This window comes from Mastomys coucha, unplaced genomic scaffold (assembly GCF_008632895.1).
Source record: "Mastomys coucha isolate ucsf_1 unplaced genomic scaffold, UCSF_Mcou_1 pScaffold20, whole genome shotgun sequence".
Lineage (NCBI taxonomy): Eukaryota > Metazoa > Chordata > Mammalia > Rodentia > Muridae > Mastomys > Mastomys coucha.
Genome location: NW_022196903.1, coordinates 108,340,009 through 108,353,772, shown reverse-complemented (window position 1 = coordinate 108,353,772; position 13,764 = coordinate 108,340,009). Strand labels below are relative to the sequence as shown.

General features: G+C 41.1%; 1 protein-coding gene across 1 annotated transcript in view; it reads right to left on the bottom strand.

Moving 5' to 3' along the window:
• Syn2 (synapsin II) overlaps positions 1-12,212 on the bottom strand; it is a 153,887-nt gene extending 141,675 nt beyond the window's left edge. Inside the window, exon 1 of the mRNA XM_031382990.1 lies at positions 11,469-12,212. Within this exon, the coding sequence (XP_031238850.1) occupies positions 11,469-11,848 (380 nt within the window). The 5' untranslated portion in view covers positions 11,849-12,212. The remainder of the gene's footprint in view (positions 1-11,468) is intronic.
• Positions 12,213-13,764: the final 1,552 nt, after the last annotated feature.

Genomic DNA, 13,764 nt, shown 5'->3' with positions numbered 1-13,764 from the left:
ATATGCTTGAATGGTTGGTCCTCAGTTGGTGGAACTCTTTGGGAAGGATTAGATGTGTCTTTTCTTCGGGAAGTGTGCCACTGAGAGTAGGCTTTGAGGATTCAAAAGACTTGCACCATTCCCAGTATGTCTCTCTGCTGCCTGCTTGTGGATCAAGATATGAGTGGGTATAGTAGTGTTTGACTTTAATGCCAGCACTTGAGAAGCAGAATCAGGAGGATCTGTGAGTTGGGGGCTAACCTGGTCTACACAGTGAGTTCCAGGACAACCAGGACTAAATAGGGAAACCATATTTAGTCTCAAAACAAACAAGCAACAACAAAAAGATATGAGCTCTCAGTTGTTCCTGCCATGATGTCTTTGTTCTACCAGCATGACTCTAACACTCTGAAACTGTAAAGCCAATTAAACCTTTTATAAACTGCCTTAATCATGGTATCTCATCACAGCAATAGAAAAGAAACTAAGACATTGTGTATCTCTAAGTGAAACAGAGTATGAGAAGAACTGAGATAGAGAAAAAACGAAAAGAAATTCAAAACTGGAACAAATGACCTGGAGCTGCATTTAACTACCAAGCTAGAAATGTCAAGCAGCCCATTTAACCAATAAAGATCAGGACAAATTTCTGGTTAAAGGTTAAAAAAGAAGGGAGTGGGGGAAGGCTGATCACATTTAGGAAATAACATCTTGAGAGCAGATGGACCAGTGAAAAAAAAGTCAAGTGGAAAAAGAAAGTATCCAGAATATAGTCCCCTAAGGAATAACTCAATCTAATGAAAAAGCAAAGAACTTTAAGAAGACAGCAAAGAATGCAGTGTTCAGAAGCCAGGAGACTGCTAAAAGGACAATAAACATTGTCAAACACCAAGAAATGACACTCTCAGGAGGTTTTAGCAGTTCAATACATGAGCAAGATCAAATATCTGCATTTCAAAGCAGACACCCAGAAAGTGTAGAGATGACTAATTATGGGATAAGAAAGGAGAAACAAGAGCATCACTTCCAAAAGAGTTGATTAAGAAGTCAAAGAATGGTTTGTTTATTTGCTTGCTTGCTTGATTGATTGATTGATTGATTGTTTGTTTGCTTGGTTTTTTTCTTGTTCCTTTATAACCAATAGAAGAGGCAATCAGTAGAAAATGGGAATATGAACAGAGTAACAAAGAAAGAAAAAAGAAAGGAAAGAGGAAAGGAACAAAGAAAAGGAAAGGAAAGGAAAAAAGAAGAAATCTACAGAACATGACTTTTTAAATAGGTGGTACTTTCATTCTCTGAGAACAGAGTAAGGAAAATATTAAGAAATACACAAACCAAGAGCATTCCAAACAAAGACAAATGAACAATAACATCACAGGACCCTTCAGTCCCAGCACAACTGCAGAGAAAAGATGATCCAGAGAATGGTAAAAGTGACCAGGAGAACATGGAGAGCACCAAAAGGAGTCTGAAAAGACATACTGCAGCTTATAAAGTAGGAAGGTAAGCATAATCAGTAGGATGTTGGAGGAAAACATTAAGAAGAAACTAAATTATAAGATCCAAGGATGCTTTTATTTATTTTGCTCATAAGTACTTGGAAAGCTAAATGAATAATGGACTGGGTAATGGAAAGAATAGAAGCAACATCTTTTAAATACATTCTGCATACCTTTCTTTCATTTCCCTCTTAACTTCCTACCTTAACAGTCACAAATGAAATGGAAGTTATTTTAGCATTTATGTTATTAAAATAAGAGTGTATGTAATCCTGTCCCTAAAACAGTTAAAGACAACCAAATCAAATAAATAATGCTTCTTTCTAAAAAGAAAATAAGTACAAATTTAAAAAAATAGCTGAGCTAGTGAAATGGCTCATTGGATAAGAATGACACATGTTTCAAGCCCGATACTGGAGTTAAATCTCTAGCAATGAATATCCTATGAGGAAAAACTCTCACAAATGTCCTCTAATTTCCACAAGTGCATTGTGGCATAAGCACATACACATACATACACGTACTAAACAAGTAAAATTTAAAAAGCAACTAGTCAGGTTCAGTGGCACATGCCCATAATCCCATTATGCAGAGGCTGAAGCAGGAGGACCAGGAGTTTGAGGCCTGCCTGAACCACAACAGTGAGTCAAACCCAACCTGAGCTACCAAAACAAAATAAACAAAACAAAACAAAAACAAAAACAAAAACAAACAAACAAACAAAAACCCACACATCTTCAAAAAACCACTAGCCAGCAGCACTGGGAAGGGAAAGACGGGTGAAATCCTGGAGGTTCCTGGCCAAAAAGTCTTGGTAATTCTGAAAGGTCTAGCTAGAGTTATTGAGAGATTCTGTTTCAAAAAACAAGATAGAGAGTCATAGGGTAAGGCAGCCAACATTGATCTATGGCCTGCACACATACTTCTACACATACACAAACACACACACATATGCACAAGTACATGTATACATGTAAATATATATGTATATGTAGGTATATAATACACATGTACATGTAAATATAGGAATATGGTGTATAAGCATACACTACACACACACACACACACACACATACACACACACATGCACGCCCAGACAGGTGTGAGACCTACAACTACAAACAGGAATGCAGTATGAAGCATAGCATAAGTGGCTCATCTTTTACAAAATGCTTTTTTGGAACCTTCGTTGTTTCTTATGACAGTATTTGAAATATATATATTCTTACAAGAGCATCTTGAAATATATACATTGTTGTGCCCATTCTTCAGATAAAGAAGCTAATTTTGTCTATTTTATTCCAAAACCCAGAACAGTGTCTGGCATATAGTAGGTCCACACTGAAAAGCTGTCAAATAAGAGAAAGGGAAAATTAAAGAAATTACATAATTCTGATAGGCATATTGTTAATGGTGGAGTCAGAGCTCCATTCTAGGTCTTCTGGTCCTCAGGCTGTATCTTCACACTGCCTCTAGCTGATGAAGAAAAAAAAGGCAGAGGAAGCTGAATACAATATTAATTTACATTACAAAATTCTGTAAGATGGTTAAAATTTCTCAAATGGCCCTTGTTAAGAGACAAATACCAAAGTTGGTATGACCTCCTATTCTTAAACACATAGACATGCCTAGAATTCAGAGACCAGTGTTATTTATTCACTTTATTCTCTTCCAGTTAACCTGCCCTGTTCTCAACTACTTCTTCCTGCTGTACTGAAGCAATACCATGAGGAATCACTCCTAGATCATCCTGCCCTCTAAAGTGGTAGTACTATAGCCTTTCGGTCTTTAATTGTAACTATATGGGAAGAACAGAGGCATACAATGCAACCCAATGTGCACTCACAGAAAATGTTACTTAAAATATTCATAGAGATCCACACATGGTAGGAGTGCCTTGAAACAGATGGAGATTTATAGAGAACCCTCAACCTGAGACCACTGTATTTCAACATCTCCTTACTCCACATAGTAGGCATGATCCTAAAAGCCCTGTGTATGTCACATTTTTATAGATACAATAATATAAGAAACACTGGGTGGTTACTACTTAAAATGAATCATATGGTATATATTACTGCAAAATAAATCATTTTTATATATGAAAAATATTTATAGCTAGGTATGGTAGTTCTCATCTATAATCCTAGAACTCAAGAGGCTGAGGCAGAAAAACTGCCATGAGTTCCTGAGTTCCAGGTCAGCCCAAAACACAGAGCAGAAGCTCTATCTCAAAAGAAAACAACAACAACAACAAAAAAAAAAACAACAAAAAACAAAAAACAAACTAAAAAAAATCTTGTGATGTAAATTTTTGTAATTTTGCATCTAATCTAACTGACTCTTCAGTATGTAAGCTAGCTAATGGCCAGGTATTTTCCTGATTCTGTTTATCTGTTAAGTGGATATTCTACCTATTATTCAGGATCACTGTGAAGATAAAACAAGAAAAGGAATATGAGTATATTGAGTAAACAGTGAGGCATAGAACACATGATAGGAATCAAGAAACAGAATACATTTAATATGTCTTTGTTTTCCAGGTGCTAGCAGCACATGCTTTTAATCCCAAGCCTTGGGAGGCAGAAACAGAAGGATCTCTGTAAATTCAAGGCCAGCCTGGTCTACAAGAGAGTTCAAGGACAGCCAGGGCTACAAAAAAAAATTCTTTGGTCTATCAAGGGAAGAGAATTCAGCCAAAAAAGTTCCTTAATGAAACATACACAACAAACATTACAGGATTGGCTCTTTTTCCCCTCAGAAACCATATTACTCAAAAATGTGTTCGTTCAAAGAAAATGTTTAACCACTTATTGACAAAGATTTATAGATACTACCAACACACAAAATGTTAGAGAAGAAAGAACCTTACAGAATGTGTGTTACCATTCTTTTAGTTGGCAAATTTTAGGAAATCAAAGTCCAGAGTTGCAAAGTATTTTAACTACGAATGCATAATGTACATTTTATGCATTATTTCCAATCATAGTATATTCATTTCAATAATCTATCCCTGTGCTATCTTAATACTTTATACATACTAATTAACATGGTATATTAAAAAGCTGTGGAAACGACTGTCCTTTCCTCAGGGAACGGGAAGACCCCAATAGATACATATACCCAATCCATCCTATATTCCCCCACTTGGTTTGTGTTAGATGGTGCAATGAACCATATTCCAGTTAAAACTGCTTTGTACATTTTAGAATTAAATATACCCTTCTGGAGATTTTCCTGTTTAATTAGCAAGATATTTTAGCAAAATATTTTAAAAGGCTAATGCTACAGTACTGAATCTGATTACAGAGTCAGTAAATAATCTTGGGTAGATAAGAACAGAAAGATAGGAAAAGGTTCCTGAAGAGAAGGTCATCATTATAGCACAGGTCCTAGGAACATTAGCAGATTTTTTAATTTTTATGACTAGGTCTTCAAGAGTATCTTTCAACAATTTTAAAATGACTTAGGCTGAAACATCAACAACCCACTAACAGTATGATTTCTGCCCTGGCTATTATGTGATATGCTAAGTGCTCCTCAATGACTCTTTAAAAGAAAGAGATAAAGGGGGCTGAAGAGATGGTTCAGCTGTTAAGAGCACTTCCTGCTCTTGCAGAAGACCCAAGGTGGGTTCCCTGCACCCACATCAGACAGCTCACAACAGCATGTAAGTGCAGATTCAAAGAATTTGATGTCCTCTTCTGTCTTCCTTGAGCACCTGGACAAATATACACAGGCAAATAAATATAAAAATAGAGCTTTAAAAAAAGAATTGAAGGAGATACAAAAGTATTTTTCAGAAAGGTACAATAGCGGCAGGTTAAGACACTTGACACCAAGCCTACTAAAGCAGTCCCCAAGGTCCACATGGTAGGAGAGAACTAATGCCTCCAAGTTGCCTTCTGTCCTTCCAATGTGTGCCATGACATGTGCATGATCTCTCCCTTCCTCCTTTTCTCCCTTCCTTCCTCCCTCCCTCTCTGACATAAACAATAAATAGATGCAAAAATGTAAGAATTTTTAAAGAGAGAAGAGGCTAACTTGGAGAGTTTCCTTAAATAGTGACTTAATAAAGAAAAATTATACTCTGAAAGATGTGTTCTAATTCCCCATTTTGTATTTTTACTTCTTTTTTAAGATATAGAGGAGGATATGGAGGAGGGAGGAGGGGTACCTGTGGAGGGCATTGGATCCACGGGAGCTGGAGTTAGAGGTGGTTGTGAGCTTCCTAATATGAATGTTGAGATCTGAATCTGGTCCTCTGTAAGAGGCCCAGGTACTTTTTACTGCTGAGCCATCTCTCCAGCTCTTTATCCTTTGACCTTCAACAGATGTTTCATTTCTCTAGGCTAAATGACTATTTAGTTTCCTTTAAGTTTAATTATAAGATCAAAAGCCCCCACCGACAGTTGAGAGAACTGAGAATAAAAATGAAAGCATAACAGAAGTTAGAGGTTGAAATTACAAACTCTGGTTTGGGTTATGTCAGTTACTAGCCTAATAACCTTGAGGAAGTCACTTGACATTCTTCAAACCAATATTTTCCTGTTTGTTAAGTATCCCAGATAACCATATTTCAGCTATGTCCTAGAAGTTTAAAGTGTTAACTATTGTTGTTATAAACATGAAATCTATAAAAACTTTATGTTCCTACTGATTAGGAATAGGAGGTATAATATCTGTCAAAAATAAAACTTAAACTTCCTTTGAATTCCATCCCTTCTGAGTTCCAATCCAAATATTTCCCTAGAGCCACTCATGAGCACTGATCCATAGACTCCATATCTTTCATTTTGCTATTCTTAATAAAATACTCAAAAGCTAGCCATTAAAAATGAAAACCCTGGCAGGGCGGTGGTGGCACACGCCTTTAATCCCAGCACCTGAGAGGCAGAGGCAGGCGGATTTCTGAGTTCGAGGCCGGCCACCCCTGGTCTACAGAGTGAGCTCCAGGACAGCCAGGGCTATACAGAGAAACCCTGTCTCCAAAAAAACAAAAACAACAACAACAACAACAAAAATGAAAACCCTGGAGCTGGAGAGATGGCTCAGGGCTTAAGAGCACTGACTATTCTTCCAGAGGTCCTGAGTTCAATTCCCAGCAACCACATAGTGGCTCACAACTATCTGTAATGGGATCTGATGCCCTCTTCTGGAGTGTCTGAAGACAGCTATAGTGTACTCATATAAATAAAATAAATAAATCTTTAGAAAAGGAAAAAACTCTGAACCTGGCATAATGGTACACACCTTGAATCCCAGCATTTAAGAGGCAGCAGGTAGATCTCTGTGATTTGGAAACCAGTCTGATCTACAGATCAAGTTCTAGGACAGCTAGGGATACACAGAGAAACCCTGTCTCGAAATAATAATAATAATAACATCATCATCATCATCATCATCATCATCATCATCATCAGAAGAAGAAGAAGAAGAAGAAGAAGAAGAAGAAGAAGAAGAAGAAGAAGAAGAAGAAGAAGAAGAAGAAGCAGCAGCAGCAGGTTATGGTGGTGCACATCTTTAATCCCAGCACTTAGGAGACAGAGGCAGGCAAATCTCTGAGTTTAAGCCCAGCCTAGTCCACAGAGTGAGTTCCAGGACAGCCAGGGATATACAAAGAAACCCTGTGTCAAAAAAGAAAAGAAACAAAAAGAAAAGAAATTCTGTATAACACATCAATCTAATCTCTTTGAGTCCTCCTTTTTCGGCACTGTTTTTACTGTTATGGACAAAGCCAAACCTGCTTCCCTTAAATCAAGTTTCTTCAAAGTCTCATTTCTTCTTTCATTCCTACTCTGGTCTGTGTTTGTTCTTCCTGCCTTAGACATAGCCTCATTGGCTTGAACTCAAAATAATCATCTTGCCTCAGCCTCTTGAGTGCTAAGACGGCAGGTATGAGACACAGTCCAGTTCTACCACTCATTCTTTTAAAACAGACAAAGATCACAAAGAACAAATGACATTTTCAGAACTTAGTTTAACATCTTGTCTATAGTAATTGCTCAGTAAATGATAGTTGTCATGTTGCCACACTAACAGCACTAGTCATATATCCTTCAGCTCAGTATGTCTCAAATTTGATTATGAGGATATTGTTCAAATGCAAAATATATTTCAGTGGGTAGAAAATAGGATCTAAACTCTGTTCTTCAAAATGCTTCTGGTTGATGCCAATGCTATTGATCCAAGGGCCATACTTTGAATACAAGAAGTAGACTTTAGTAAGCTTTTTAAAATGTATATTAATTTTATCTGCTCATCCGGATAGTAAGCTCTTAGAAGACATATTTTATCATTTGTCTTAGCAAATGTACCCTATAAAGATGCTCAGTAAACATCTGTTGACTTACTGTATCTGTGGTTTCTAGATGATCAAGAATGTCTATGCCATACTAATTTTCAAATCAATGCTAAACTATGCCAACAGGAAAAACTTACTTGACAACTCGAGTCACAGCTGCTTGCTTGCTTGCATGGAGGCAGGGAGAATCTGGTAGAAAACTACCTCTTCACAAGTGAGAAGGACATAATAGAAGCAAGGATGTGTCAAATGGTTACCTTCTCTATGATAAAGTGTAAAGATCACTAAAGTGAAATCTTAATTGTACTTCAAATTTAGCTATGAACCTTTAAAAAAGATATGTATTTGGGGAAACAAAAAGCCAATAATAATTAGTGTATAGAAATATATGAGCTTGATTTAATTTTTAGTGGCACACACATATTTTTCAACAAACTGTTAGTGTGCAATTAATCTAAAGCTCTCAGGCTGTATGTAAATTTCAAGGAAAAGAAGTATCCTTGAGTTTTCTCATGAATCAGGTTAGAATTCCCACGTCATACTGCCTGCAATTACACTGATAAAGTCCAAGGACTCTTCTGTATAGTAACACTGATCTGAAAAGCTACCTATTTTAAGATTTCCTTTAAATCTGAAATTACTTAGATGCTTCTTAAAAAACCCTCTTTATGTTAGCATTCTATAATTCAGATGGGACCAATACATTTAAGTTCCACTGGGATACTACAATCTTCCTACTCAAGCACCATCGCCATGGCATTGGGTATATATAGCACTGCTTATTCAGTTCTGTCTAGGTAGCTTAAACTATGAGAGAAATTATTTAAATTAGCCTTCAGAACAAATAGCACCCTTGTAAGCTACTGTGTTTGTCATAAGCAGCCACCTGCTCCTTAATTCAGAGACCTTTCAATAAAACCACTCATCAATATTTAACTGAGGTGTTTTAAACAAATTTAGACATGTTAGAAGATGACAAAATTCCTGGAATTGCTATTACCTACAAAAACACAGAAGCACAGAACTACCATCAAGTTGCAGACTCAAACTCAGCTTAAGAGTTTTAATAAATCAATGTTATTACTCCAGAGAAAACCGTAAGGCAGTTGAGAGTCAGCCCACAGGAAAGTGAGTCCTATTACTTCCATCAGAAATCTAGTCTCTAGGGCAAAGCAGATTCTCTGGTTTATACCAGGCACTCTTCCTAGAAAATAATCCTATCCAAGGAGAATTTTGAATCTCAACTCTCTCATTTCTAAATAAACAGATTCACTGTGAGCCTCGCCATACTGGTACAAATACTTATCTACCTATCTGTGGGTATCTAACTAGCAATTAGGACCAAGAAAATAGCTTCAGTGGAGGTAGGGGACCAGGACAAAGCTCACAAGAATCAGATTCTAGCATAGAAAAATGAAGTATCAATGTTAGTCTCATTCCTTCCTATTTCCTGGCTTTTCTTTATGATTCGATTTTTAAATAATCACCAGTAACCCTCAATGTCACTAATTTCTGAAATAGTCTTAATAACTCTAGATTCCTTTGTGAACTGTCTCAGCTATCTTTGTGTCACCCAAATTAGTGTGAGTTTTCCAAAATGCCCCCAACATTGTCTAACCCCTAAAAGAAAGTGTATTATTACTATGTACCACAGTAACATTCTAATAATGAGACAATACAGAAGGATGGCAGCAGTGAAACCAAGCAGTCCTGAAGTTAAGATGTGACTGTAACACTTGTTAGCTGAAAGGCTGTAAACTCAGCACTTACCTTTTTTAAGTTTCGGTTTTCTGGTGAAGACCAAATAGAATATCACATTAGGAGTCCTTACTAGAGAGTCTAACATACAATGAGTGCTTAAATAGAGCTCGCCTCCCTTCCCTTCCTCCTGAACAAACACCTGTTGATTTGAACTGAGAGTGATTCTTCCAGGAGACTGACAGTGGCACTTCTGTCATATTTTCCCCCATTACCCTCTTGTTATTCCCCATTACCTTTCTTATTTCCTGATGAAGGTATTTTCTACTCTACTATCTTGAAAAATAAGGAGCAACCACACAACCCACCCAGAGGAAATGATTCCCGCATGGTAACAGCAGGAGGACATGCAGCTCCAGGTAATGTGTCACTTCCACCAGCTCATCCCAGCAGTCTCTCCCTCCCTCCCTCTTTCTCTCCCTCCCTCCCTCCCGCCCTCCCTCCCTCCCTCCCTCCCTACAAGTCTCTCAGAGAAGGAATGGCAGAGAAAAGCACTACAGGGAAGCAGCTAAAAGAGAAATAAACAGCTCTGGGGTCCCTGTGTCTTCCTCTTGGGAAGAACTCTCAGGTGCAGGCACCAATCAACTTCATCCCCTTAGGAGAAGCAAAACAAACAAAAAATGCTTCCTCACATTCCTAAAGAAAAAAATCACCTAAGACTCCTCTGCCTCTTCATGTTTCCATACCCACCAGTCAGCCCACCATCCACCATTGCTTAAGTCAACTTCCTACTGCATCAAAGGAACCACTCTGCAGCTCTTAATTAATTAGTCTTCAGTGGACCTCATTCATGTGTATCTCAACTAAAGCTAACACCTTCCCCAGTCTCCCCCATTCCCTATATCTCTTTTTAAAAAAAGAAAGCATTCTTGTAGTTTCCCCTTTACTGCATTCAGGCCAATCATTTTATCTGTGCCCTTTAACAATATGTAATATTTTTACTTAGGTCTTCATCATTCAGCTGAAAAAGCCACCATCATTTACACACAAACACAGGAGCACACACACAGAGGGAGAGAGAGAGGGAAGAGGGAGAAAAGGGAAGAGAGAGGAAGAGAGAGAACAAAAATTTAAAAACATACATCCCCTCCTGCTGCATATATATAATAATCTCATTATTTTTAAACAGATGTCAATCACACTCAGAGACATCTGTGATCTAACCCACCTTGATATCAATACAGGTTTAAAGCAAGCAAACAAACAAAACCATCTATCCACCTTAAATACTAATATCCACTCCCAATTCATTCCAGGCCTTGCAGACTAGAATCTTTTTTGGTGTCCTTTTTTGTTTTGTTTTGTTTTGATGGCCATTTTCATCTTATCTTGTATGTGTCTAATCTGTTAAGTCTGTCCCCCCCCCCCCATCGTAAGTATTTCTTGTGTTTGGTTTTTGTTTTTGATTAGTTCTTTGAGGATGTTGTACAACCTGTTTTGATCATATTCACCCTCCCCCCCCCCCCATCGTAAGTATTTCTTGTGTTTGGTTTTTGTTTTTGATTAGTTCTTTGAGGATGTTGTACAACCTGTTTTGATCATATTCACCCTCCCTCCCCCAGCTCTTTTCAGAGCCATCTCCCCCCCCCACCCCTGCTTCTCTTCCCACCCAACTTTGTGGTGTCCCCACCACCACTGTGATGGCCAATATGTGCTGCCCAAATATTCTTGGCTGTGTGGCCTTCCTTTAGAGCATGATCGACTTAGCACTATTTTTAAGCCCCATCGGTGCTTAATGAAGTAGCTTGCTCTGCCACCGGCCTGGAGGCCACCCGGAGTCCTTTACCTCTGGACCCAGGTCTCTGGGAGGTCGGTGGCTGCCCTCGCCCCTCCCACACACGGACACCTGCTCGTCCCGGGTGCTCTCCCGGGTGACCTCGAGGGTCCATCTTCACACCCTGCCCCCGGCGGACCCCGCAGGGGCCTACCAGTCGGTGTGCGGCTCGTCGACCACCAGCAGCACCTTGGCCTTCCTGGAAGCGGCCGAAGGCGCGGGCGCGTCCACCAGGCCGGCGGAGGCGGCCGTCTGCTTCACGGCTTGCGACAGCGAGCTGAAGAAGCTGCTGCCCACCGACGGCGTCGGCGCGGGCTGCGGCGCCGGCTGCGGCGCCGGTGCCTGGGTGGGGGGCGGCCTGCGCTCGGGGCCAGGCGAGGCGGATGAGGTGGCCGCCGACGCCGTAGGGGCCCCGGGGCCCGGGGCAGGAGGGGGCTGCTGCGGCTCCGGGCGCTGAAGGTCAGTCATGTAGCCATTGGGCAGGTTGGCGATGAAGCTGCTGTCCGACAGCCGGCGCCTCAGGAAGTTCATCATCTGGCTTGAGGGGCTGAGGGGCGCTCGAGGCGGCGGGCCAGGCGGCGCGGGGAGGACGGCGCGGGGCGACCGAAGGTGCTCCGCGTCGCCGTGAGCCCAGCAGACAGCCGCGGCGCTCTGGGTCTGGGGAGCGAGCCCGCTAGGCGAGCGAGCCGTGGGCGGTGCCGAGGGCGTGGCTGCCTCTGTCTCCGCCCCTCTCCGCAGAGTCTGCTCCGCCCCCGTCGACTCGCACGCGCCCCGCCTTCAGGCTCTGGCGCAAAGAGAAGAGAAGGGAGAGTCTGCCCTCCCTCCCGCCACCTGAGCGTGACTGTGTGGGAACCAGGCGCTCTCCGAGTGTGAAGGCAAGGGAAACCGAGAGCCTCCCACCATCATCACCTTCGTAGTTTGAAGAGGACGGTCGCGTCCCAGTTCCAGGAGAAGACTCCATCCTAATGCCATCTAGGTAGAAGAGAGGTGTCGGCTTCCCTAGCCTGAGATGCGAGGAAAGGACTGCACCCACCCCTCCCCCGGCTCTGGCGTGTGTACACGCGCGCGCGCGCCCTTCAGTGAGCAAAACGAAGCATCTCCTTTCCTGGAGCTCGGGAGACAGACGCCAACTGCCCCAACTTTCAGATGAGAAGGAATGGACTAATCTGTTGCTGCTGCTAATGCACACCCTGTATGCTGAGACATACATGAATGAATGAATGAATGAATGAATGAATGAATGAATGAAAGCTGCCTGCCCATGCTGAGTGGGAAAAACCTCTCCCTGACCCAAGATGTGGGAGTCCAGACCACAGTGAAGTAAAGGGCTATCTCATCCTCCTTGAGGAAGAAGGAACCTAAGCAGACCCTCTCCACACTGCCCTGGAGGGACATTAGGAGGCAATTTCTGTGGCCCACAGAATAGTACACAATTCTCTCCCTGAAAAGAGGAGGGACGCACGAAGGCCATGAAAAGGCTGAAAAGCCGTTTTCAGGATCCCTCTGATAGATAGCCAAGGCTACCCGTTCAGTTTGCTTCCCTGACATACATTGGGTTTTTTTTTCAAGTATTGTAAGGAGACCTAGTCCTCTAACTGACCATCTCCATGAAGGTTTATCTGGTTACCAATTTCTCTGTGCACCGTCTAAATTGTGTGTGCTCTTGGGACCTTTGTTTTGTTCTGTCTTCAGATATATTCATCTCCTACATTGTATTGGGACGAAATAGAGCAGATGTACTTGACAGGCAGACCACCCGGAATGAGGCACGACTTTGGACAAATTACTCCTTTGAACCTTTTTTCTTCCACAGCTAATAAAAGCAGATAACACTTTTCAAAGCTGTTAGAGTAAGTGAGAACGTGTAGGTAAGGCATCTGGTACACAGGAGATACTCCAGTAGTGGTGCCTAAGTCCTTATTATTCTTTGAATTGGTTCTCAGAAGTATTAACTAGACTGAATGGAGTCAGTGAGTGTCTTGACACTAACTAACATTAGCAAGGTGTTCCTGTTTTGTGCATCCCAGTTGGTACTCAGCTCTAAGCCAATGGCATCAGAGAGGCCTGCAACCAAATGTGAAAATAAATAAATAACCAATAAAATTAGAAAGCAACCCTTGTCTCAGGTAAACTCACAACTAAGAGTTAGGGAATCAATATAGAGACAGGGACAATTACCCACAATGAGATGTAAGAAATTCTGTAAATCAGTTGGATAAGGTGGTTTAGGGACAACAAAGACACAGGATTCACTCACCTCTGGGGCTTAGGAAAGGCTTCTCAGAGGGAGTAATGTTTAAGATAAGTCTTGAGACGTGGTAAAAGTTAACAGAACTGGAGAGAAGGCTCTGTTGGTTTGGAACATGTGTTACTCCTCCAGAGGAGCCAAGTTTGGTTTCCAACACCCAGGTTAAGTGACCTGTGATCACCTGTAACCACAGCTCCAGGAA